Here is a 26,872-nt window from a genome sequence, read left to right on the forward strand (position 1 = left end):
AGGCAGGCAGAGAGAGAGGAGGAAGCAGGCTCCCCGCTGAGAAGAAAGCCCGACCTGACGCTCAATCCCAGGACCCTGGGATCATGACCTGAGCCGAAGGCAGAGGCTTTAACCCACTGAGCCACCCAGGCGCCCCTGGAGATGGATGCTCTAATCAAAGCAGTCCCTGGTGGACTCAAGGTAGGTAGGAATGATGAGGTTGTAGGGAGCACTGCATGTCTGGATTCTTGTAGATAGAGGTGAGGAAGTTTGGGGAGGCTTGAAATTTGCCCCACTCTAGGCCCTCTCTTGACTGCTGTTACGGTGAATGAAAACCTCTAGGAGGGGTTAGTCCCAGTGTATGAGTTTTTTCTTAATTTCTGCCAGGGGCAGGGTTGTGTATGGGGTCCTCAGTGACCTCTTGTTGGTATAGTTGAGTTGAGGACTTTTGAGATTAAGACAAGTGTTAGAGCATAGGACCCTGACCTCTGATGATGGGAAGCCAGTGGAAGGTGGAGGAGGCTGGGAGTTCTATGGCTCCATTCTACCCTTCAGTCCTCTTGTAGGTGACAATCAGAAGGAGACTAGTTAAATTATGGTACGCACATACAATGGAATGCTCTATAGCCATCAAAGGCATCGAAGCACATCTATCTGTCTCTCATCTATGATCCCACATAGAAAAATCCCCTAGATGAAGTGGTGGCGCTGGCCTGGCAGTAGGAAGGCATCAGGGCGGCAGCTGGAGTGGAGCGGATGCCCTCGGGGGCAGGCTGGGCCACGGTACCCTATTGTGCGACTTCCAACCTCCCCTTCAAATTCCTGGTGATTGGCAGTGCGGGAACTGACAAATCAGGTCTGCTTCATCAGTTCATTGAGAATAAGTTCAAACAGGGCTCCGAGCACACAGCCGGCCAGGAGTTTGGCCCCCGGGTGGTCAACGTGGGTGGGGAGACTGTGACACTCCGGATTTGGGCCACAGCCGGCCGCGGGCCCTCTGGGTCAGTGACATGGAGTTGCTGCCGACGGGTGGCTGGAGCCCTGCATGGGTGCCTGGTACAACTCGCTGGCCGCTTGGCCAGCGGACGCCGGCACGTTGGCTAGTCCCCACATCGTGGCCCATCTCTGTGGCTTCAAAAAAAACCTGGACCCTGAGTGCAAGCTTACTTTCCTGGAGGCCTCCCGCTTTGTCCAGGAAAATGAGCTTATGTTCCTGGCCATTAGCGTCCTCACGGGGAAGAGGCTTTCCTGAAGTATGCCCACACCGTCTTGCCCCGCTCAGCTGCCACAGCCTCCGAGCTCCCAGGCCGTGGCCCCCCTCAGCCCTGGAGCTGCCGAGATGGAGGGAGGCAGCTCACCCGTTCTCCAGGACCAGCCCGGCCCTTCTGGCTGGGCCCCAGACCCAGGCGCTGGGAGGGCGAGTCTCTCCCCTGTCCTGGCCCCAAAGAAGCCGTGCCACCGCCTGTCCCCCTTCCCAGGGCCTGGCTGAGGGGCCAGGTGGGCTGTGAATGAACCACGGGGGAAGGGGAAATCATAACCTGCCGCTGCTTCCTCTGTCTCGGTTAACCCCTGTTCCCTCTGAACCCCTAACTTTGGGGAACTCAAAGAGTTCCCAAAGCCTGAGACCAGGGCATTTGGCCCCAGCTCCCTGCCATTGCCAGTACTTTAATAACTAGTGATAGTTTTATGTGTATTCTTCCAGAAATTTTTTGGTGTATTTACATATATATCGTACAGATGTGCTTTTAAAGAACATAGGTAGGACCATACAAATGCATGCAGTTTTACTTTTGCTTTTTTCACTTTATGGGTGAAATATATCGTGGAGGGTTTTATTTTTCTTTTTGTAAACAATGCTTTATGGGGGTGGAGTGGGGACTGGACAGGCTGTGAGCCGGATGCCAGGATCTTCAGTGAATGAGTAAAGGTGTTGAGGTGTAACCAAATGGTATGAAACTTAAAGGAAGAATTGGGGTTTTTCACCTGAGGGTGAAGGAAGAATTATCTGGAAGTTGTTATGGGGCTGGAAGAGGATGCCCACCTCACCTCCTGACTGGGTAGTATATGCATGTATTGGTATAAATCACTTTCACTTGAAAGATCTGCAAGGGAAGCTCCATTCTCACGGGAAAGCCATGAATATTCAGGGATGAGTTGGAGGATGGTAGGAGAGTTTGTTAATCATAGAGTGGTGTTCTAGAAGCCACAGCAGAAGCACTTGGAAGTTAAGGTAGAAATGACAGGTCAGGTGGGGGGAGAAGAAGTCCAGAGGGATATTGGGAAAACAATAACAATACGGTAATTTAGTAGTGACAATAATAGGGACACCTGGCTGGCTTAGTTGGTAGAACATGGGACCCTTGATCTCAGGGTCATGAGTTCAAGAAACACACTGGTGGTAGAGCTTACTTAAAAAAAAAAATGTAACAATGCTTTGCATGCATTAACTCATTTAATCCTTGTAGCACCCTCATAAAGTAGAGCCTTTCTTGTATAGATGAGAAAACAGGCACAGAATTCAAGTCACTTGCCCAAGGTCACATAGCAAATAAGTTGAACTGGGCGCTTGCATACTGGGCTGTGAAAGAGAAAAACAAGGATGTGAATGAGCATGGTGAGTGAGTTCAACTTGTCCCAAGTTTGGCAGGGTGGTTAGTCCTTACAGTCCTCAGATACATGGGAAGCTTTGAGCTCTCCCCAAATTTAGCTGTATTTGGCACCGGAGGCAGGAGCTGCTGTTTTGTTGGTGCTCTTTATATTGCTCCATATGGAAAGATTCAGGCAATGGCCGGCCCAGAGCATTTTCTCACCTATGCTCTGCAGAGGGATTGGTGGTGGGGGTAGTGGTGTGATTCTTAGGTATGCCTTGCCCTTGTGGGGATAGAAAGCCAGGCTGCAGAGGGCTCTAAGGTGTAAGGCTGAGAGGCAATTTGTGGGAGAATTGACCTTAATGTAAGACATCACAGGCTGTAGATTCTGAGAGATGTGAGGCCCAGCAGGGGTCTGGCAGTGGCCCAATTCTTTCTTGCAGTGAAAGCGGTTCCTCCAGTGTTCAGAGCTGTGGCCTAGCTCCTAAAGAAACCTCTCTTTACTGGGTGCTAAAGGGTTTTGGTGCCACACTTATTGCTCAAGGAAGCTTATGGAGAAGAAAAGGCAGTCTTTCTAAAGCAAATTTCCCTGGGCAGCATATTAGAGCCTTGTGTCAAGATGACCCTAAAATATCCTTTCAAAAGTTTAAGGAAGCAAATACCATTGTTGAACATTTAATGTTTCTTATAGCTAGGTTATATATTTTAGTAAAATATATGATAGACTTGGGTTTTCTGTGTTCCATGCTGCATGTGCACTGAAGAACCTTCTAGGTTGCACAGAATATTTATGCACAAGTTATAGTACAGAGAGCATGTATGTTTAAAACAGAAAGGTCCTTCATAACTACTTATTGCATGAATAAATGAAGTTCATTATTTGAATTTTTTTAAAGATTTCATTTATCTATTTGAGAGAGAGAGAGAGAGAGAGCACAAGTCGGGGGAGGGCAAGTAGGAGAGGGGGAAGCATGTTCCCTGCTGAGCAGGGAGCCCCACACTGGGCTGGATCCCAGGACCCTGGGATCACGACCTGAGCCAAAGGCAGATGCTCAACCAGCTGAGCCACCGAGGCACTCCATTATTTTAAATTTTTAAAAGATGTATTTATTTATTTGAGAGAGAGAGAGATCGAGAGAGGGAGCGCATGAGTGAGAGGGGCAGAGGGAGAGAGAATCCTCAAGAAGACTCCATGCCCAGCGCTGGGTGTGGTGCATAAATAATGAATTCTGGAACACTGAAAAGAAATTTAAAAAATAAATAAAAATTTAAAAAAAAATAAAAGAAGGGCACGTATTGCATGGAGCGCTGGGTGTAGTGCATAAACAATGAATCTTGGAACACTGAAAAAAAAAAAAAAAAAGACTCCATGCCCAATGTGGGGCTTAATCCCATGACCTGGAGATCAGGACCTGGGTGCAAACCAAGAGTCTGTTGCTCAACCAACTGTACCATCCAGGTGCCACCACTATTTTAATTTTTTTTCATTATTTTAAGTTTTGAAGAGGTTTAGTTTGGGGTATTTCTTCTTTTATGATATATAGTTTGTTATAGCAATGATTTACTTGAAGATGAGTCCTTTGTCAGAAGCAAAGCCCCAATTAACCTTGGGAAAAAATCCACTTTAGGATGATACCATTTACAACATAAAACCAGAAACACATTGCAGTGAAAATTGGATCCTGCTTATGTATTTGTGTAGGTGGGTTATGAATGAAGGTATTCATGCACACATACAAAACTAAATACCTCATTAATACTGATGACCTAACTTGGCATTTGTCATAATTCAGATTCAGTTTCTATGATCATCAGAGTGTATGAAATTAGATTAAAACATGTATGTACATCTTGCTATATATCTAGTCTCATGCATATGAGATTGTCATAATTTGGATAGAGTATGCATGATTTTGTAGAATTAAAAGTCAGTTATTATTTCTAGCGCTGCAAATATTTGACTTTTGAATTATTACTTTTCTTAAAAGTAAGTAGAAATTAGAAAGTCCATCTAGGTATTCTTAACTCTGGGGTCTATCAAGTTAAATTTTATTTACTAGTGGAATATATAGTTACTACTATGCTATTAACATGTATAGATTCAATGGGTTCTTTTTTCCATTCATCTCAAGCTACTTAATAACTGTTTATTGTTGTTATAATGTATTTATTGTTACATGGCAGGCTCCCAGGGTGATGTGCCAGGAGAGGAAAGCTGTTTGGCAAGAAGCCTGACAGTGTAGCACCACCAACCACAGCTCGGGGTCTGGGCTTCAGTTTTGTATGTTCATAAATTCAATATTCTAAATGTTACAGAGCGGATGTAGACTCACACTAAGGACATTCATAAGAGACAGGTATAAACCAGAATGGCAATTTATTAATTTACAAAGACAAACAATTGTTCATGAGGATTTGAATTAAAAATGGCAAATTCGGGGCACTTGGGTGGCTCAGCAGTAAAGCACCTGCCTTTGGCTCAGGTCATGATCTCAGGGTCCTGGGGTGGAGCCTTTCCTCAGGTTCCCTGCTCAGATGGGAGTCTACTTCTCCCTCTGCGCCTCCCCGGCTCATTTTCTCTCACTCTTTCTCTCTCTCTCTCGGATAAATAAATAGAATTTTTTTAAAAATGGCAAATTCTTGTCAGGGAGATCTTTATGGGAAACCAAATTATAATCAGAAGAGTGTCCCTACCAGGGGCGCCTGGGTGTCTCAGTGGGTTAAAGCCTCTGCCTCCGGCTCAGGTCACTGGAGTCCTGGGATCAAGCCCCGCGTCGGGCTCTCTGCTCCGCAGGGAGCCTGCTTCCTCTCCTCTCTCTCTCCGCCTGCCTCTCTGCCTACTTGTGATCTCTCTCTCTCTCTCTCTCAAATAAATAAAATCTTTAAAAAAAAAAAAAAGAAGAAGAAGAAGAGTGTCCCTACCATAGAATCAAGGCAAGGTGAGTTTGTTGTACAATTCAAATACATAATAGCGTTTATTATGATTGCTCCAAACACCCATCTCCCCAATATAGAGTATTTGCTCTCCGGAGAGACTGGTGTATTTGTTTTACAGATGAGTGCTCATCCACTCAACTGCCTGGATGGTGCCTGTTTAGTTAGGTTTTGTATTTTTTCTATGGTTTCTTTGCTGATCAAAACTTTGGATTCGCTCTTTTTAAAATTAACTAATAAAACGTGTTTCTTTGACTGTTACCTCTTCGGTCAGATAAGTCTTGTATAGCTTGCCTAGAGGCCATTCTATCGTCAGGGAAATTAGCTTCCTTGAGTTATAGCCCAGCTTGTAGGTATGTTGAGTCAGGGGACAGCAACCTAGTGAATAATTCTATGGGGGCACCTCACTGTGGCCGGTGAATGTGATTGTCAGATTAAAATACCAGACGCCTAATTACATTCAGATAACAAGGAAATTTTAAAAATATAAGTATGTCCCAAATATTGCATGAGGTGTAGACATACTGAAAAATATACATTCATTGTTTATCTGAAATTCAAAGTTAACTGGACATCCTGTATTATTGCTTGCGAAACGTGGTCAAGCCCACGAATACATTAACAAGATGCCATGAGGTTTTCCTGGGTTCACGGTGTTTGGTAAGCACCGATCCGTTCGAGTGTCTCTTGGAACAAAAACGTTCCCACTGAAAAATTGCCTAGGTGGCTAAGCAGGTGGCAACCAAACACAGAATAATCTTGGCCCTTTGAGGAGCCCGTAACTGACGCAACTGCCATAAATGCTGCCTTGATCGATTACTCCACCCCCTTCATTCTCCTCTTCCTGCAGCTAGAGTGATTGCTCTATCTCTTCTTCCTTCTGTAGCCCCGCCCTTCCAGCGCTCCTCGCTGGAGGGTAATCTGTAGCCCAAAAAGGGCCGGCAAAAGCGCCGACGTGTTCAGAGGAGCGGAAGTAGTCAAATTTCATTGAGAACCGTAAAGTGCGGCTGGCTGTCTCCCTTTCCGGATAACGACAACAGCTCAGACTGTCAGTGCCGGCCTTCCTCGTGTAACGAGGATCTGCCGGACCCTTGCTATTTCAATTCTCTTTTCCCATTCCGGGCCCTTCCCTATCGTCGCCCCCTTCACCTTGGATCATGTTCAAGAAGTAAGGACATGCTGTGGACTCCATCGGCTGCTCACAAAGGGGGTGGGGGTGGGGGTGGGGAAGAGGGCGAGAGCAAAGAACCTCTTTCTCTCTCCCCCACCCCTGCCATCCTTATTCCCTAAGGTTTTTGTAGTACTAGGCTCTCACTCGCAACTTGCAACACTGTAACCTTTCCATCCCTAATCTTCAATCGAGTTTTGATCCCCCCACCCTCATTTTCTTTTTCCTTAGCCCTCTTTCTCTTTTGCCCCCTCTCCCAATCCTATCCCTGTTCCTAGGTTCTACCAATCACATCCTTGCACTGTGATTTAAGGGTATATCCTCTTTAGCTCAGAGGAGAGCCCTGCACTCACTGCCATATGTTTATTAGTTATGAACTGAATGGGGGAAGGCTTGACTTCCTGGGTCTTGGGCGTGAAGGAGTCTGGGTGACAGGAAGCAAGCGGCCTGTCATGTCTATTGCCTAGCTGCCAGATTAACCTTGTCTTGAAAATAGCGTGATTGCCCCATAGGCAGTTCAGTGTAAGGAAGACAAAAATTCTTTGGGAACCTACCTAGTGGGTTTTTCTTCCAGACTTGGTAGACATAAAAAGCAAAGGGGGAACATGGGCAAAGGAAGGTGGGTTTTGTGCATGACATTTTGAACAAAAATAAATAGGGATCTTAGAAATGATCCTCATCATCACTTAACAAAACAAAACAAAGCAAAACATCAGCAGATTGCATAGCCTAGCAGGGGCCAGTTTTCTGTGTTATATTTGGGTTGGTCTTTTGTGTTGCAGCGCCTGAGAGGTTTTTGTTTTGTTTTGTTTTACTTTTGTTTTTTCACACAGGTTTTGTTATAGGTGGGGATCTGTTTCTTCCTGGGTAGAATTGAGAAGGGTTTTCCAGGAAAGGCATTTGTGTAACTGATTACAGATTAGGATGTGAAATATGCCTCCTATCCTCCCCCCCACCCCCACCGCCCCCCTCCATTGCGTATACATGACAGTTTAATATTGTATTAAGACACTGGTTTTGCGCTGGACAGAATTAAAGGGAAATGATATTTTTAAAAACAATTTATTTCATAGTTATTTTAGACATCTAAAATACTTACTTGGGAATAGATGACTAATGAAAACAATACCTTTAGCTATTTTGATATGTCTGCTTGAAAATGCCTTTTTCTTGCAAAAATCATTTGACAGATTTGATGAAAAAGAAAATGTGTCCAACTGCATCCAGTTGAAAACCTCAGTTATAAAGGGTATTAAGAACCAGTTGATAGAACAATTTCCAGGTATTGAACCATGGCTTAATCAAATCATGCCTAAGAAAGATCCTGTCAAAATAGTGCGATGGTAAGTCTGTTTTTCTATATATAAAGCTCAGAGTAGCTGAATATTGTATGATTAGATTGCACTCATAATAAATGGAATTATTTTCACATTAACCATTGGTAGATTAATTATAGAAGTAGATAAATAGAAAAACTAAAACATCAGTATTTGTATTTTCAAGTGTTTCTCTTTGTTCCTGAAAAATGTAGCTTTGTGTACTGATTGTTTTATTAGAGTTAAGTGTTTTTATTCAGACTTGAATTTATTTCAGTTTGTACTGTAGATATTTGTTTTATTGAATTACCTAATGATGAAATTAAGATAATAAGATGTGAAATGAAATTGTAGTAGGTCGTATTTTTTTTTATTCCTCTACTGGACTGTTATGGTAGGTGAAACAATTTAAATGGTGATTTTTTTTCCTGGATATTTAATGAAATATAAAAGAGGTTACTGTATCTTTGTAGATGTATGTTTCATATTTTTTGTTATCTAAAGGATGTTTGACATAATCATTTTAGAAAGAAGATATCTAACTTGGTACTTTGTGACATTTGTCTTACAGCCATGAACATATAGAAATCCTTACAGTAAATGGAGAATTACTATTTTTTAGACAAAGAGAAGGGCCTTTTTATCCAACCCTAAGGTTACTTCACAAATGTAAGTCTTGTTAGAAAATATGCATTTGGGGCAGCGGGTGGCTCAGTGGCTTAAAGCCTCTGCCTTCAGCTCAGGTCATGGTCCCAGGGTCCTGGGATCGAGCCCTGCATCGGGCTGTCTGTTCAGCAGGGAGCCTCCCCCCCGCCCCTCTCTCTGCCTGCCTTTCTGCCTACTTGTGATCTCTGTCTGTCAAATAAGTAAATAAAATCTTTTTAAAAAAAAAAAGAAAATATGTATTTGGGGACATGGAAAGTTGGAAGTGATTTCTGGAAGTTAACTTATTAATACTAGGTGATAAGGGATATAAAACTAAAATGAATCCCCATCTTTTAGTAAATCTTAAAAAATGCAAATTTTCTTATTAGGCATTCCAGAAAGGCCAAGAAAGAACATTCATTCATTGAGCAAATATTTATTGAACTTACCATGTGTCAGGCTCTGAACTAGCTACTTGAGAATATGACAGGAATCAAAGGCAGACATTGTTCCTGTCCCTATGAAGCTAACAGTCTTGTTGGAAGAATAGGTAACAATTAGATAATTACATATATATACACGTACACATGTATACATGTATCCATTCGATAAATACATAAATATTCACAAACGGTGATAAGTGCTATGAGCACTTCCTTCTTTTAAATTTGTATGTAGATTTGCCTTGTAGAAATAACTCTGTATAAAGGAAAGGATTGACTAATTGTGGGAGTCCCAGTTACTGTTAGTTGAGTGCCAAGCTCAGGTGTTATGAAATAATGTTTCTTACATACCTACATTATTATTAGACTGAGTGCATTACAAAAGAAAATCCAAAGGAGATACAATCCTCATGCGCAAGAGGTTTTTAACTGTGAAGTCAAAATTTCTGCTTTTCAAACCAGTATATTTCTGGCATTCCAGCCAAGAGGCAGAAAGGAAGGGAGCAACTGGAGGGCTCTAGAGATGGTGGTGGTAACTTCATGAGTTTGGTTTTTGGTAAGACGAGATCAGTTTTGAATTACCTGGTAGAATGGAGGTCTGGGGCGGTGAGGCGAGTCTTAAAAGAGGTGAAGCATTTTATCATTTAGGAAGATTACTTACAGATTAGGAAGGATTATTTACAGTTATTTGATTAAGTATTGATTTCTTCAGATTAAAAAAGTACAATGGAGAGAAACTGAGTCCTGGTGCAATGGGAAAAGTTTAAAATGAAAATATGTTGGTGACATTAGGACATTTTGATGACATTAATTCCTTTTTAACTAAAAGAGAACAAAGACAAGATGCTCAAATGTCTTGCATGAATCTAGATGGGGTCCTGGTTTGAAAAACAAAATTCAAGCCCTCCTCCCCTGCCTCAAAAGAAATAAAACACTTTCTTAGACTCTTGGGGCAAAATTTGAACATGGTTTGGCTAAAGATGATATTATACAACTAATGTTAAATTTTTAGGTATGATCATATTGTGGTTATTTAAGAGAATGACTTTATTTTTAGGTGATATGTACTTATGGTAAAGCATTATGTCTGAAATTTCAAATGATGGAGGACAAAATATGTGTGTAGAAATAAAAAGAGAGAGAGCAAGTAGAGCAAAGGGTTAATGAAGAGTTTTTCAATCTACGTGGATGGTGTCCAAGTGTTCATTGAACTATTCTTACGGTTTTCCTCTATGCTAAGACTTTGCATAATAAGTTGGAAGAGAGAAATGTCCCTATTTAATGATATTTTGCTAGGAACCAACCTTTTAGGACATCCTAAAGTTATTGATTTGCAAGAAGCACAGTAATATGGTGGTTAAAAGCATACTTGGAGTTAGGAACACCAGGTTCAATTCCCAGCACATGTCATTTTTGCCAAGCCACTTAAACAGGTCAAGTCACTTAACTTGCTTAAGCTTTATTGCCTTATCCTTATTTTTTAAAAGATTTTATTTATTTATTTGTCAGAAGATGAGAGAGAGAGAAAGTGCTCAAGCAGGGCGTAGCAGCAGGCAGAGGAAGAAGCAGGTTCCCCGAGGAGCAAGGAGCTTGGGACTAGATCCCAGGACCCTGAGATCACAACCTGAGCCAACAGCAGACACTTAACCCACTGAGCCACCCAGACATCCCTATTGCCTTATCTTTAAAATGGATATATTATCCCTGCATCAGCCTCCACATTCAGCGCTGAGTCTCCTTGGAATCCTCTCCCTTTCTTTCTCCTCCTCCTCCTCCCCTCTGTGTATTTGCATTCTCCCTCTCTCTCTCTCAGATAAATAAAATCTTCAAGAAAAAGGATATATGGTATTATCTCCCAGGGTTGTGAGCATTAAATGAGACTGTGCATATAATTCATCTAACACAGTGCTTGGAACACAGTAATGGCTTAATATAAGATAGCTGCTGTAGTGATATAGTAATTGTGCAAAAACCGTCCACTACTACTGTGTATTATTGTCCTTACCATGATCAGGATCATCATCATCATATTATTAAAGGGCAGGTACTAATGAGGATGGAGAACTGGAAAGCAAATTATGTATAAATGCGTTCATTCAGGTTCCTTTTTTAAATAAGATGTTTAAATTTGAATCCATGTTTAATATATGGTCTTGGTTGGAAGAAGACTTACTTGTTCTCTAACTAGTAGGAGGGCTAGTGGTAGGGCATTAAAGTGAATAAATTTGAGGGGCACCTGAGTGGTTCAGTGGGTTAAGCCTCTGCCTTCAGCTCAGGTCATGATCCCAGGGTCCTGGGATCGAGCCCCGAATATGGGCTCTCTGCTCAGCAGGGAGCCTCCCCCCCCCACCGCCTTTCTCTCTGCCTACTTGTGATCTCTCTCTCTCTGTTAAATGAATAAAGTATTTTTTAAAAAGTGAATAAATTTTACCAGTTGTTATTATTTCCAGAAAACCCCGAGAGGTCTAAAAAGTTTTGAATCCTTCAGGAAGCCTTAACTTCTTAGATTGTGAACTATTAGTAGACACACATACACACATAAAAATAAGTTTTTTGAGATTACAAAAGGAATTCATGTTCATAGAGAGTTGGAAAATAGAGAAATGAAATCATCTGTATTTCCATGACCTAGAGATAACCATAGCTAGTATATCAGTGTATTTCTTTTTTTAAAAATTTATTTGAGAGAGAGGGAAAACAAGCAGGGGGAGGGGCAGAGGGAGAAGCAGACTCTCCACTGAGCAGAGAGCCCAATGCAGGGCTTGATCCCAGGACACTGGGGTCATGACCTGAGTTGAAGGCAGAAGGATAACTGACTGAGCCACCCAGGTACCTCTATTTGCTATGTTGGGTGTATGTATAAACGTATGTATTTTTTTCCTTTTGAAGTTGTGCACTCTGTTAAATAGTTTTTAATTAATAGAGTTTTTTTTTTTTAGGACAGTTGCAGGTTTATAGAAAAATAGAGCAGAAAGTACAGAGTTCCCATGTACTTCCTACCCTCCTTCCCTTGTTATTAACATCTTATATTGATGTACTGCATTTGTTACTATTGATGAACCAATGTTCTTACATTATTATTAACCAAAGGCCATAGTTTATATTAGGGTTCATTCTTTGCATTGTACATCCTGTGGTTTTGTCAAATGCATAAAGTTATGTATCCACTGTTACAGTATCACTATGTACTATCATAGTATCATAAAACAGTTTCACTGCCCTAAAAATCCTTTTCTCCACCTCTTTGTCCCTTGCTCCTTCCCCTCAACCCCCACCACCCACTGATCTCTTTAGTGGCTGTTTTTTTTTTAAAGATTTTATTTATTTGACAGAGAGAGAGAGAGCACAAGTAGGCAGAGCAGCAGGCAGAGGGAGAGGGAGAAGCAGGCTCTCTGCTGAGCAGGGACCCGATGTGGGGCTCGATCCCAGCACCTTGGGATCATGACCTGAGCCGAAGGCAGATGCTTAACACCTGAGCCACCCAGGCGTCCCTGGTGTTTTTTTAAATTATTGTTTTTTTTTCTTTTAACATTAGTATGAACATTTACCTGAGTATTACATAGTCTCTAAAAATATGGTTCTGTTTTATGTATGTTATACTTAAGTCATTTATCTCTTTATTGTTGGACATTTAGGTTGATTCCAATTTATTTCTATTATAAAGAGTAGTACTGCAATGAATATACTTCTACCTAAGTATATTATGTATCTCTAATTTTTATTTTATTTTTTTATTTATTTTATTTTTTTTTAAAGATTTTATTTATTTATTTGACAGACAGAGGTCACAAGTAGACAGAGAGGCAGGCAGAGAGAGAGGAGGAAGCAGGCTCCCTGCCAAGCAGAGAGCCCAATGCGGGGCTCGATCCCAGGACCCTGGGATCACGACCTGAGCCGAAGGCAGAGGCCTTAACCCACTGAGCCACCCACGTGCCCCATGTATCTCTAATTTTTAAAAAAGATTTTATTTATTTGTTTGACAGAGAGAGACAAGACAGGGAACACAGCAGGAGAAGTGGGAGAGGGAGAAGCAGGCTTCCCGCTGAGCAGGGAGCCCAACGTGGGCCTTGATCCCAGGACCCTGGGATCATGACCCGAGCCGAAGGCAGATGCTTAATGACTGAGCCACCCAGGTGGCCCTCTCTAATTTTTTCTTAGGATAAAGTCTTAGAAATAGAATTACTGAGTCAAAGAGTTTGAACCTTTTCAAGGCTGTTGATACATGTTGCCAAGTAGTCCTAAAGAAAGATTGTACCCAATTACAAGCCTTCTAGCAATGTATAAGAATGCTAGTTTTCCCACACTCTTGCTAGCACTGGGGATTACTTTTGTTAAAAATATTTACCAATATGGGGACACCTGGGTGGCTCAGTCGGTTAAGTGGCTGCCTTTGGCTTAGGTCATGATCCCAGGGTCCTACATTCGAAGTTACACATCGGGCTCCTTGCTCAGCAGGTAGTCTGCTTCTCCCTCTGCCTGCTGCTCCCCCTGCTTGTGCTCAGCCTCTCTCTCTGAGAAAGAAATTAAATCTTTAAAAAATATTTACCAACTTGCTAAGTAAAGGAGGTGCTTTAGTTTTATTTTGCATCTGTCAAAATACTGTAATTTGGGGAAATATTTGTTCATGTCCTTTGCCTTTTTCTATTCAGTCATTAGCCTCATTAATTTATGTACTGTGTTTCTTTTCTTCTAGATCCTTTTATCCTGCCACACCAGCAAGTTGATAAAGGAGCCATCAAATTTGTACTCAGTGGAGCAAATATCATGTGTCCAGGCTTAACTTCTCCTGGAGCTAAACTTTACCCTGCTGTAGTAGATACAATTGTTGTATCCTTCCCAGGCTGTAACTGCTGAAAAAATGTATTCACAGTATTTTTGTCATTACTGAAAGATCTTTTGTTCCAGAGAAGATTAGGTGTACTTTTTGGAGGTTACTGTTACTGTTATCTCATTCCTTTCTGGTTACATTTCAAGATGTGGGAAATAATATCTTTTCTTGAGACTAAATTATGTCCCATCTTAGAAGTTAAATGGAAACAAGTAATAAAAGAGTTCCAGCTGCATTGCAGCCCAGTTATGGCCCAGTGTTATCAGACTCAGGACACAGTATAAAATTTGATTATGGGGGCACCTGGGTGGCTTGGTTGGTTAAGCATCTGCCTTTGGCTCAGGTCACGATCCCAGGATCAAGCCCTAAATGGGGGGGGGGGCCCTGCTCTGCGGGGAGTCTGCTTCTCTCTCTGCTTCCCCCTCCCCCACCCTGCCCTCCGCCCCCGCAACATGGCTTGTGTTTTCTCTCTTGCTCACTTGCTCTTTCTCTCTCAAATAAATAAAATCTTTAAAGAAAATAATAATAAAACTTGATTATTAATGGAGAGGATATGTATGATATGACTAGATCACTTCTTCGGACATCGGCTTGCTACTTTTACTGGTGGCTTATCCATGTGCACTGCAGTAAAAGCACTCAAGAGGGAAAAGAGCTTAAGTATCAGGTAGGGTGTTAGAAGTGGGTAGTGGGAAATATGGACAATTCCCAACTTTCATTTTAAAGTTCATTTTTAAGTTGGCTAGGCCTCAGAACATACTTCCTCAAAAAGAAATGTTTAAGTTTCAGGTAGTCCTTAAAACTCAATGATATGGTTGAATAATTGTGCATTATTTTCATTTCTACAGCGGTGGTTAGCTATATTCTAGATTAACTGGTTTTTTAAAAAAAGATTTTATTTATTTATTTGACAGGGAGAGATCACAAGTAGGTAGAGAGGCAGGCAGAGAGAGAGAGAGAGAGAGAGGGAAGCAGGCTCCCTCCTGAGCAGAGAGCCTGATGCGGGACTCGATCCCAGGACCCTGAAATCATGACCCGAGCCGAAGGCAGTGGCTTAACCAACTGAGCCACCGAGATACCCTGATTAACTGGGTTTTTGTCAACTATCTGGACAGGAGGATATCTTGTCATAGATAAAGTGGCCATTTGTTTCAGGTTGAGAGAATACTTGGTAGGAATAGGGAAATCACTGTGGAGTGGGAAGGCTGTTGAAGTGGGTTTAAGAGTGTGTCCTGTACTCGAAAGGATAGTATCCTCTGTTGTGGCAGTTATATTTAAGGGGTAATATAAAGTGTATGTTTATATCTTAGGAACAGCTTATATTGACATAGATACTGGTCACATAATAGGTGCTCAAATATTTTTGGAACGTCGAATGAATGTATGAACTGAAAGTGAGGTGGAGAAAATGGAGAATAGTATTCTGTGAGGACAGGGTTTTTTTTTTATGTTTATGATTTTTCTAAGTGTCATAGATTAGTAGTTCTGGAGTTTCCCTTAAATGGAAAATTTAGAAAGCCTTTGCTTTTTAAGCAATTTTTATTTTGAAATAATTTTAGACTTTTAGTTACAAAACTAGTACAGAGAGATACTGTGTACCCTTGAACGTTTACCTTGTAGAATATGTACTGCAGTGTTTAACATTTTATGTTTTTTAAAAGATTTTATTTGAGAGAGAGAGATAGCATGCGTGAGAGGGCACAGGCGGGGGTAGAGGCAGAGGGAGAGGGAGAAGCAGATTCTGCACTGAGCAGAGAGCTCCCTGTGGGGCTTGATCTCAGGACAACCAGGATCATGACCTGAGCTGAAGGCAGACACTTAACTGACCGAGCCACCCATGCGCCACACCATGTTTAACATTCTAAAGGCTTCAAATGATAACCAAGAACATTTTGGTTGTTCTAGAAAGGTTGAAACACTGAATTCTTAAAGATAGATTGGAGATATAATAATTATTTTAATGTGTCTATTAAATAAAACCATCATTCAGTGATTACATTAGAAAAATTCATATTTATTTCACAGTTTTTAATACTTACATGCAAGAAATTTTATCTTCTTTTTTGCATGACTTAATTTTGGTTTTGTTGGCATTGAGTTATAGTATTAGCATTTAACTTAACAACCAAGAATGATAATTAGATTCATTCATCGTTTATTGAATATTTACCATGAGCCTACAGACTCTGCTAGGTGTCTGTCCTCAAGGAGTGTTGGTGGTCCGGGTGAGGATACAAGATGGGTTCAAAGTGACTTTTACCAGTAATGTGATCATTGTTTGACACCCCCTCTCTAAGGCATTTTGATAGATAAATAGTTTTCTTAGCTGTGTGTTTTCAGGCAATCATGGCAGAAGGAAAACAGCATGCTCTGTGTGTTGGAGTCATGAAGATGTCTGCAGAAGATATGTAAGTCTCATGTTAGTCTCCCCTAAGCTTTTGAGATATGGGTAGCCTACTCAGGAAGCATCAGAATTACAGGTTAAATTTGCTCTCATTCATACCACATCTTACAAATATTTAAGCACAGAAGCCTCATTTGTGATTTTTCCTAACACTTAAGAAGCCATTGAAACCCACTTTCTTTTTTTTTTAAAGATTTTATTTATTCATTTAATAGACAGAAAGCACATGTAAGCAGAGAGGCAGGCAGAGAGTTGGTGGCGGGGCGGGGGGAGGCAGGCTCCCTGCTGAGCAGAGAGCCCGATGCGGGGCTTGATCCTAGGACCCTGAGATCATGACCTGAGCCGAAGGCAGAGGCTTTAACCTACTGAGCCACCCAGGCGTCCCTGAAACCTATTTTCTCTCCCGGATTGCATTCTTTCTTAAGCACTCAGATAAGAACTGTGTGCCAGCACAGCTGTTCTATATGTATGTATGTATGTATGTATGTGGTATTTTAGGAACATCTTATTTAGTATGGTTTAAATTGGGTGGGAGGAAAGATGTTTTGCTATTAGTTTCTTTTATTTTTTAATTTTAAAATATATATTTATTTATTTATTTTGAGAGAGAGAGAGAGGAAGAGAGAAGGAGCAAGGGGAGGGACAGAGAGAGGGAGAGAGAGAATCCTTGAGCAGACTTCCCGCTGAGCACCGAGCCCGACGTGGGGCTCAGTCCCAGGACCCTGAGATCATTACCTGAGCCAAAATCAAGAGTCTGCCACTTAACTGACTGAGCCATCCAGTCGCCCCACAGTTAATTTTTAAACCAGTGACATAGTTCAGTACTACACAGTGTTTATCTTCTCTTTTGACCTGGTAGTATAGAATATTAAGGAAATATTAAAGATATATTACCAAAATATAGTCAGTATACTGAAAAACTTTGGAACTCATTTGATGACCAAATTATTTCTATTAATTTTGTTTCACGGTTAAGTGTAACACTTTGATGTTCTCCTGGTATGGTGACATCATTACTTTGTTTCTATAGACCAACTAGTTAGATCACTGGAATCACTTTAAGACAGGAACTGCAGCAGAGTAATGTAGTTTAATGTAGTCAATAATGTTAATGTAATATAAGTAAATTCCCTACATGTGGCTCAATAATTGCAAAATAGCAATTCATTTTGAATTATATTTACCATAAGTAAGCCTATAAAAATTCATAACAATATGTTTATATGCTTTTTTCCTTCTACAGTGAGAAAGTCAACAAAGGAATTGGCATTGAAAATATCCATTATTTAAATGATGGGCTGTGGCATATGAAGACATATAAATGAGCCTCAGAAGGAATGCACTTGGCTAAATACGGATATTGTGTTGTATCTGTGTTTGTGTCTGTGTGTGACAGCATGAAGACAATACCTCTGTGGTTATGCTGAATAAATTCAACAGATGCTAAAATTCTGTTAGCTTCAAAAATTATTTTAATTTTTCTTAAAGTCAAGTTAAAATTGGGTAGTAAACCTGGACATTAAGAAGTATCTGGTAAGTAATCAAACTCAGACAACTTGATGTCCTTTCTTAGACTAATGATGTAAAATGAAGGGCAGGACTTGGTAAATGAACTTGATAGTATATGGCTGACCCCCAGAGACTCTGCCTACTTAATGGGGCTGGAAGATAGACTGGAAATTTTCTCCCATTACTCCTTAGAAATGCCCTTTCTCTTTTGTGTGTTTTTTGTTTGTTTTCTTGTTGTTTTTCAACTTTTCATGATGGAAAATTCCAGAATATATGAAAGTAGGTGGGGAATAGGATAATGAACCTTTTCTGTATCCATCACCCAGCTTCAATTCATGGCAAATCTTACTTCATCTGTATCTCATTACTCTTTCCCACTCCACTCCCCAATTATTTTGAAGCAAATCCCAGATACATAATTTTATCCAAACTTTAATATGTATCTTTACAAGATAAGTGGTTTTAAAAAAAACTATCATCATCGCTTCTCGGCCTTTTGGCTAAGGTCAAGTGTAAAAAAACTATCATCACACCTAAACTATCGTTATCACATCTCAAAAATTTAACTGTTTCTTTTTTTTTTTTTTAAAGATTTTATTTATTTATTTATTTGACAGAGAGAAATCACAAGTAGATGGAGAGGCAGGCAGAGAGAGACAGAGGGAAGCAGGCTCCCCGCCGAGCAGAGAGCCCGATGCGGGACTCGATCCCAGCACCCTGAGATCATGACCTGAGCCGAAGGCAGCGGCTTAACCCACTGAGCCACCCAGGCGCCCCGAAAAAAAATTTAACTGTTTCTTAATATGATCAAATATCTGGTTCAAATATGTGACAAGTGAACTTGATTGCCTCTTTATTTTTTTAACCATTTGTTTGCTTGAAATTGGTCCTAGACAAGGTCCATATATTGCATTTGGTGGTTATTTGTTTAAGTCTCTTAAGTTAGAAATTCTCCCTTTGTCTTTTCCCCTTTAAATTAATGATTGAAGAAATCTGGTTGTTTTGTCTTACAGAGTTTTCTCCTGCATTCTGGATTTTGTTAGTTGTATCACTATAAAGTAGTTTAATTTGTTTTTATGCCCCCCTGTGTAACCCATAAACAGATAGGCTTGATGAGATTCAGGTTGGATTTATTTAGTGCCCTGTCCCAAAGCTGGGGAAACTCATACTACACAGATGCTCAGAGCTTTCAGATTTGCATCCCCTCTGTATGCCCCAGAGAACATGTATCTCATATCATAAGTGTTCTATGAAGGCCATGGACCTATTTCAATAAGAACAGTAAACTGTTTTGGGAATTAAATGAGAATTAAATGGGAATGTACATAATGACAGTGGGTATTTCTCAATAACCTTGCTGTTCTAGTGTCTCAGTCATTTTAATTTGGTTGTTTACCAATATATGACATATGATTTTATTTTTCAGATGGATACAGACATTTACAAGACTGTGGTGACCCGTGTTACAGTTAGAAGTTGGTGAGAAAGGTGAGGGAGGTTAGTAAAAAGAGGCCGTTTGGCTGTTGCAGCTTGCCCCCAAGATACAACATAGATGAAGGTTATTGATCTGGGCTCTGACCCTCAGACTGAGAAACTTTCCCACTAATGAAACTTGTAGGACTTGAGGACTCCCACATTAAAATGTAAATGTGTTAGTTTATAGCGGTACGTCTGCTTAGGGTACACAATTAGTAAACAAGAAGTTTTCTTTTTTTTTTTTTTTAACAAGAAGTTTCTTGACGTACATGGATAAGAGTAAAGGAAGGTTGAAATTTGGGGGAATATTTCATCTGGGCTGGCATAAGGCTTAGAGAATTTTTCCTACTTCATCATTAATTAGAATGCTTATGTCTGCCACAATCTTTCTTTCCTAGCCTGTGGAGGAATCCTGATATTTTACTTCCTATATCCTTTTTAAGTTCTATGTAGAATATTTTCCTTCATCATGACAGTTATAATATCCACAACTGAGTATATTTTTATATTTTACTATTTATTCCTCATGGATAAAAGTGTAAATAGTTTATAAATCATCTTTCAGGGTGGGTTTCTTCAACAGTCTCATTTTATGCTGACTTACTGGTTTCAAATTCAGATGTCTCTCCACTTGAGGGATGATGCACCCTATTCGAGGCCTGTAGCACCTTACATTCTTAAAAAGAGAATATCTGAGTCATTGATGTCAAAATCAAACATTGAACTTATGTTTTTGGTGCTAAGTTCATGTTAATTGACCAAGATTGCCTCTGGAGTGTTAGCAATAAAAAAACACAAAGCACACACATATTAGAGAAATGAAAACCTTTAATTGCCTGGTTTCTGAAATAATTTATCCTTATTTCTCACCACTGTTAACAGTGGGTGTAGGGAACACTTTAAAAATATTTAACATCATCATCTGTGCTTGTTTTTCCTACTATGCTGAGGTACAGTGACTCTGTTGCCTTGGTGATGTGGACTAAATATATATGTTTTCTTCTTCCCCCTGGGTCTGAGGCCTCAGGTCATGGTGTTAGTCAGGGGGTGTCACTCTACATGGGAGCCTGGTCAGTTTCTCAACATGAGGTCATGCAGAAAAGCCAATTCAAAGAGGTTAAACTAGCATCTCAGCCTCTTGAGGTCTTACTCTTAAAGGGAACCTAGTCTACCCACATTCCTGAGAGTAGGAATACAGGGAGAGCCTGTTTTCTCTCAGGCAGTGTGTCTTCAGTTCATTTTTAGTTTCAAAATTAACTTTGTGTCAAGCCAGCCTACAATCTAGCCATTTCTGTGTATCTGACATACTCAGCCAAGGTCAGTTCAGCTCAATGAACATTTATATATTTTTTAAAGATTTTATTTGTTTAGTTGACAGAACACAAGCAGGGGGAGAGGCAGAGGCAGAGCGAGAGGGAGAGGGAGAAGAAGGCTCCCCGCTGAGCAGGGAGCCTGATGTAGGACTCCATGCGGGACTCCATCCCAGGACCCTGGGATCATGACCGGAGCCAAAGGCAGACGCTTAACTGACTGAGCCACCCAGGTGCCCCCAACGAATATTTATTAAATACCTGCCAGGTTCTAGGTGATATGGCACAAAGATGAATAATACACAATGGCCCTTGCCCTTAAGGAGCTTTAGGCTAGTGAGTAAATTTACATTTAAAAAAATCTGGGTAATGGTGATAGCCCAATACCGACTGATAAAGCCACTGGGAAGTTATTAATACTTTTCCAATTTTGGTCACCAAAATTTCAAAATTACACATGAGCTAAATATAAAAATATTCCTTAGATTATATCCAGTGTGAGAAGGTTAAGAACATCCAGATGTCTTGGAGTTGCAAGGATTCAGCATTCCAACTCAGATGGTCGTCCCTTTGTGCAGTAATAGAAAGGCCTGATCAGCCCTCTTCTAGGAGACTGTTACAGTGGTTTGGTGGTGTTCTGTTGGCAGCTGCATTTTTCCTTTTCTTTTTTCTTTTTTTTTTAATGTTCTGGACCCAAAACAGACAGCTGGATTCATCCCAGGGGTAGTCTTGAACATTTCCAATTCAAGGGATTTGATAGTCCCCGAACAGAAGGTCATATGGCATTTGTCAAATAATGATTATATCCAGCCAAGTTTCTCCTCTGGATACAAATCAGCTACTGAGGATACAGTATTTCTAAGCATAGTACTTCAGAAAATACAAGAATGGCAAATGACTCAATGTGCACAGGTATTTCATTACAATAAATATTTTACTTTTTATGCATGAGAATATTAATAATGTAGCAATCATCTCTTAATGGGAATATGAAATGAATGTATGCCCAAACAAAATGTGGTAAATGTTTTAACTGTGTTTATCTAGGTTCCTTAATTTTGAGACTATATCTCTCAAGGCTCTTCATGAAACTCAAAATGTTCCAATTTCTAAAGGAGTAGCCACTAGAACTGATTTATAATGAAAGGAAAAAAATGAAAATGTATGCATCCTGTGTCAATGTAACCATCACTTCTGAGGTCTCAAGCAATCAGAAACTTACTCAAGTTATAACCTGTAAGAATTAGGCCATTAAAATACATTTGGAAAGCCCTTCAGACCACTTAACGTTTAGAATGTATTAAGACAGTAAAAATTAGATGAAATATAATTGTTCTTAATATCCCAGTCTCTCAGCAATAGTTCCTAAAGGAATCACGCCTGTCAGCATGGAGACTGATGCATGTAAATGTATACTTTGTATGGTATGTTTTTATATTTTGTATGTATACTTTGTTACCCTCTTTCTAACAGGTAAAAGGATGACTATATATAATGAACTGTAAAACTAATTTGTTTAATATTATATTAAAATTAATTAAGTGCTTGTAAAGGACTACAACTCCATCAGAACAGGAGTGAATGAATGTGATTGACAACCAGTTTTTAATCTGGAAGACTATTAGGCAGGCAGGTTGGTTGGTTGGTTGGTTTGCTTAAGAGGCAGGCCTCTTGGAGAATATAATTTATGTATGGGAAAACATATAGGAGATGATTCACTGGAATTCTCCTAGTAATATCCCATTCATCCAAAGTACTTAGTACTATTATTATTTGCCTCTTGGAGTAAAAAAAATGAAAGGACACTAAATCTTATCCTTGAACACTTTGACAGTAAAAGATCAATTAATGAAATAATTTCTAATTAATACCCTAATTGTTACAGAGAATGACATGCTTCAGTGTTGTTCAGTTCTAATTAAACAGGTTTTCTTACACATTTTAAAATCTCATTTTAAAAGTAAAACAAATTATGATTTCGACATCTTATTTTTTATTGCTCTTGTTCCATTCCTCAATTTTAAAGTACTTTAATTTCAGCCAGTAGGTGAATAGAGGGGACTTTTGGGGCATAATCATTCACTCTCTTCAGGTTCATTGTAAGTTTTCCCAGAACTCTACCATAGGGGGAAATAACTCTCTAAATTTAAAAGATGCAAAGGTTAGTTTTCTTTCCTTCTAATTTTAATTTTTTTTATCACAGGACATGATTGTGAATGCTAACTATGAACTTTCATTTAATCTTCTTTGGTGAAATAAGTAAATTCTATTGATTTTCACAAGTGTATGAGCAAAAGACTTCTAATAAGCAATAAATCATGTAAGCACTTGCTTGGAGGAAGTGCCATTTCTCCAAACATATGCCTTGGAAACAAATCAAATTCAGTTCCCTTTTTGCCTCTGGGAAAGCCATATTGGAGAGACTTTTGAGGTCAGGCAACCTTTTTATTCTTCCCACTCTATTTCAAAAGGGGACACTCTCAAGTCTTTGTCACCAAATGCTGGGGTTGTCCTTCTATGCTGATGCATGATGAAACCCTGAGGCTTGGAAATTTGCAAACTAATGAGATGATTTTGTGATGAAAGTGCATGTTGGATTGATATTACTTAAATCTGAGACAACTTTTAAAAGGAGCCGTGCACTGTCTTCTAGTTTTGCTTCCCTATCCGCAGGGCTTGTAATATCTGTTTCTGCATACAGATGTCTTAACAAAAATTTTTAGTTTCTCACGATCTGAAAGATTTTATGTGCACTTCTTGGTCTAAATTCTGTTTTTATCAGGTCTAATCCTGATGAACTAATTTTGTAAAGTCAAAATTCACTGTTCACTTAAACATCTGGATTAGATTGGGCAGGATGAGGAGGTTGGAAGGAGAGTCCTTTTTGCCCTTTAGGCTCTGGAAGGTTTCTTGGAGAGTTGTCTTATCCAGGATTAGGAAAAATTAGGCTTTTTCCTAAGATATTTCTTTTTTTTTTTTTTAAATTTATTTTTTTATTTTTTTATTTTTTTTTAAAGATTTTATTTATTTATTTGACAGAGAGAGATCACAAGTAGGCAGAGAGGCAGGCAGAGAGAGAGAGGAGGAAGCAGGCTCCCTGCTGAGCAGAGAGCCCGATGCGGGACTCGATCTCAGGACCCTGAGATCATGACCTGAGCCGAAGGCAGCGGCTTAACCCACTGAGCCACCCAGGCGCCCCTCCTAAGATATTTCTAGAAGTAGCTTGTGTAAGCATTTTAGATTTCAGAAGGTTCAACCTGAAATGCGAATATAGAGTAGAAACAGTTTCATTTACTGGGATAACCTGTGTCTCTAGTCCATCAAGTTAGTATGTCTCCTAATTGCTTTCAAAAAGTACAGGAGTAGAAAATATTTTTCACTGGCAATGCTTTATTCTGTTTTATATATTTTTAAGATTTTATTTATTTATTTGACAGAGATCACAAGTAGGCAGAGAGGCAGGCAGAGAGAGAGGGAGGAAGCAGGCTCCCTGCTGAGCAGAGAGCCCAACGTGGGGCTCGATGCCAGGACCCCGAGATCATGACCCGAGCTGAAGGCAGAGACTTTAACCCACTGAGCCACCCAGGCGTCCCGCTTTATTCTGTTTTAAAAAGAGTAGTGGCTAAAGTCTTGTAAAAACTTGGACAGTTACACTGTACTTATTTCATTTATTTTTTTTTACTGTACTTATTTTATATTGTGATTTATAAGGTACAAATTTTATATTTTGTAAAATACTTCCAAAAAGTCTACGAAGAAATTCCCCTTTCTTGCTCCCAAATGTGGAAACCTAAGAGAAGGCACATGGCCTCATGAGTTTCTGGGTGTCGTCAAACCCAGTTTTCTCTGAACTACCAAATGCCCAGATACATTTACTGGGGACGCAGAAGTCTCACTTAAGCTGTGTTTTTTGCCTGTATAAAGAGAAACATCTTGATTAAAGTGTGAGCAGATAGAAACCATACCGATTTGGGCAGTTTGGGCTCAATAATGTCTAATTTGCTGTGAAAGGGGAACTTGCTCTAGATTAATATTCTTAAAAGCAACTTCTGAACTTCTCCTAAAGAAATATTTACTTTATAAAAAAGCTGAGGAAGAGCTGTTTTATTGCATGGCACAGATTAAATGTACAGATGTTATCTTAAAACTTAAGGGAGTTCCCTTGTGAACTTGAATATTCAATGCCAGCTGTTATTCTCATGAACATTCTACTATTTTACCATCTAGGTATTTAACAAAAGGGATTGATACATATTTAGCTGTGTAAAGTGTTAGTTGAACTTGTTCATGGGGCTAAGGAAAGGGAAATAACATTCCCTGAGCGCCTACTGTATGCACAAGCTCTACTTCCAGTATCTTGTTTCATCTTTAGTATGATTCCATGAGGTAAATTTTAATTCTCATTTTATAAATGAGGAAACTAAGGCACCTGAGGGGTTATATAACTTTCCTGAAAATACATGACTAATAAATGGTAGATTTGGACCTAGCTGTTCCTGACTGCAAACTCTCCCCTCATATTTTAAAAAATTACCTCATCCCACAGTCGTTTCGCCGTCTTTATTTATGGGTTATTGGAGGGGAGTCTGAGTTGGCCAAGCCTCTGTTCCACAGTGGGAAATAGGAGTAGGATTTGAATGTGGTGAGAATAGGCTGCTTGCACGGGGTCTTCTTTGTGCTTCTGAGGGAATGTTTTCCTGTTTCCCTCTTCATCAGTGGGGTATATGGAGAGAATCTTTTGAAATTGGACCCAGTCCTGAGGCCTGACTTTTTTTTAGTCACCTACAAGCCAGATGACTTGTGACCATTTAAAGTTTATGCCATTTAGAAGCCTTGGCTAATAGGCCATTTAGAAAAGGATACAAGGGGGAGGGGTTAGTTAAGTGCAGAGATTAGGGGGTGTAATGTGCAAGGGGCAGGGCTAGCAGCTGCTTTGTGACTATTGATATATCCAAAAGATAAATGGGGGAAAGGAGTATTAAAATATTAAAATTAATGACAGGAGCAGTTTGGTTCAGTTTTAATCTAAGGAGAAAAGCTGAGGGGTCTAATCTCTATTGCTCCAGATCCAGTGATTGAATTTTCAGAAGGAAGGTCTAGTGATTAAACTCATGCGAGGAGATGGCCTGGGGCCTACTAAAAGTCAGGTTGTAATTTACATAGCATTCAAGACAAGGAGAATACTAAACAGGACTTTTAGGAGGAACTTCAAGTATTCTGCCATTTCATGTATGAGCCTTGGGGGTGGGAGTGGGGTGGGGGGGGTGGGGGTCTTACACTTCTGCAACTGGCTAGACCTGTGCTATAACTCTAAAATACATATTGGATTTCAAAGACTTAAATAAAAAAGCAATGTGAGCTATCATTAATTTTTTTCTGCTGATTACATGTTGAAGTGACAATACTTTGGATATACTGGGTAAAATAAAATACTAAAAGTAATTACACCTGTGCCTTTACTTTTTTAATGTGGCTAGAAAACTTAAAACAACACATGTGGCTTACCTGTTTCTGTTGGATGGCACTGGAGTGGAGAATGGGCAGTAGTCCCTGAAGCTTCCCTGTAGTGGCGAGTGCCTAAGAGTGGTAAACATGGACAAGATTCCCAGTGCCAGCATTCCCTCTTCCATCAAGCTAGGACCAGCCTTTCCCTTTTCCGTTCAGATCATATGGGGCTGGTGTTTTGACTATTAGAACATTCCCATTTATAACTCTCCAAGTACCTATGTGAGTGTCTCTTAGTCACTCACTAGATCAAAGCATTCCATTTCTTAAAAAATGCAAGCCCATCCCATTAAGGACATCCTTATCCCATCACTCCCATCCATCCATGCATCCAGTGAAAATCTGAGTCTTATTTTTAGGTCCTGCTCTTCCTGTTAAGGCTTTGGCCAAATTGCCAAAGCAATAGCCTCCTCAAATGTGGCCATTCTTGCATGGAATCAGTGAAAACAACAAAGGAAACGAGAATTATGTGGATTAAAATATGTAGCACTTATCAAATTGAGGATTTTAAGGCAAAAGGACCACCATATTCCAATAATAAACGAAAGCTTGTTTCATTGCTCATGCAGAGCTTACATGAAGTGATTGTTTGACTCCCTGTGTGAATTCTATGAGTTTGCTTCCCACAAAATACCTAGAGTTGAGCTCACAGATAATTTACTCAAGGAATATTTACAGTATACAGGTGCCATATGAATAAAGTTGGATTTGTCTTTTTAAAAAAATTTAAGTAATCTCCACACCCAACGTGGGGCTCAAACTCAGTG

General features: G+C 40.0%; 1 protein-coding gene and 1 pseudogene across 2 annotated transcripts; both read left to right on the forward strand.

The window, feature by feature from the left end:
• The first annotated feature begins 364 nt into the window (after nucleotides 1-364).
• Nucleotides 365-1,532, forward strand: LOC116583405 (annotated as a pseudogene).
• A 4,936-nt stretch (nucleotides 1,533-6,468) lies between these two features.
• On the forward strand, nucleotides 6,469-20,083 carry MCTS1 (MCTS1 re-initiation and release factor). Of its 2 annotated transcripts, none has more exons than XM_032330078.1 (7): nucleotides 6,469-6,669; nucleotides 7,860-8,012; nucleotides 8,557-8,654; nucleotides 13,767-13,900; nucleotides 16,242-16,309; nucleotides 17,549-17,838; nucleotides 19,241-20,083. In XM_032330078.1, the coding sequence occupies exons 1-6, from the start codon at nucleotides 6,659-6,661 to the stop codon at nucleotides 17,628-17,630; spliced, it is 546 nt and encodes a 181-aa protein (XP_032185969.1). In that variant the 5' UTR covers nucleotides 6,469-6,658; the 3' UTR covers nucleotides 17,631-17,838; nucleotides 19,241-20,083. The 2 variants fall into 2 exon arrangements, with proteins under 2 accessions (XP_032185969.1, XP_032185968.1); XM_032330077.1 differs by lacking the exon at nucleotides 6,469-6,669 and adding an exon at nucleotides 6,742-7,288.
• The last annotated feature ends 6,789 nt before the right edge of the window (nucleotides 20,084-26,872 follow it).

The sequence above is a fragment of the Mustela erminea genome, chromosome X, assembly GCF_009829155.1.
Source record: "Mustela erminea isolate mMusErm1 chromosome X, mMusErm1.Pri, whole genome shotgun sequence".
NCBI lineage: Eukaryota > Metazoa > Chordata > Mammalia > Carnivora > Mustelidae > Mustela > Mustela erminea.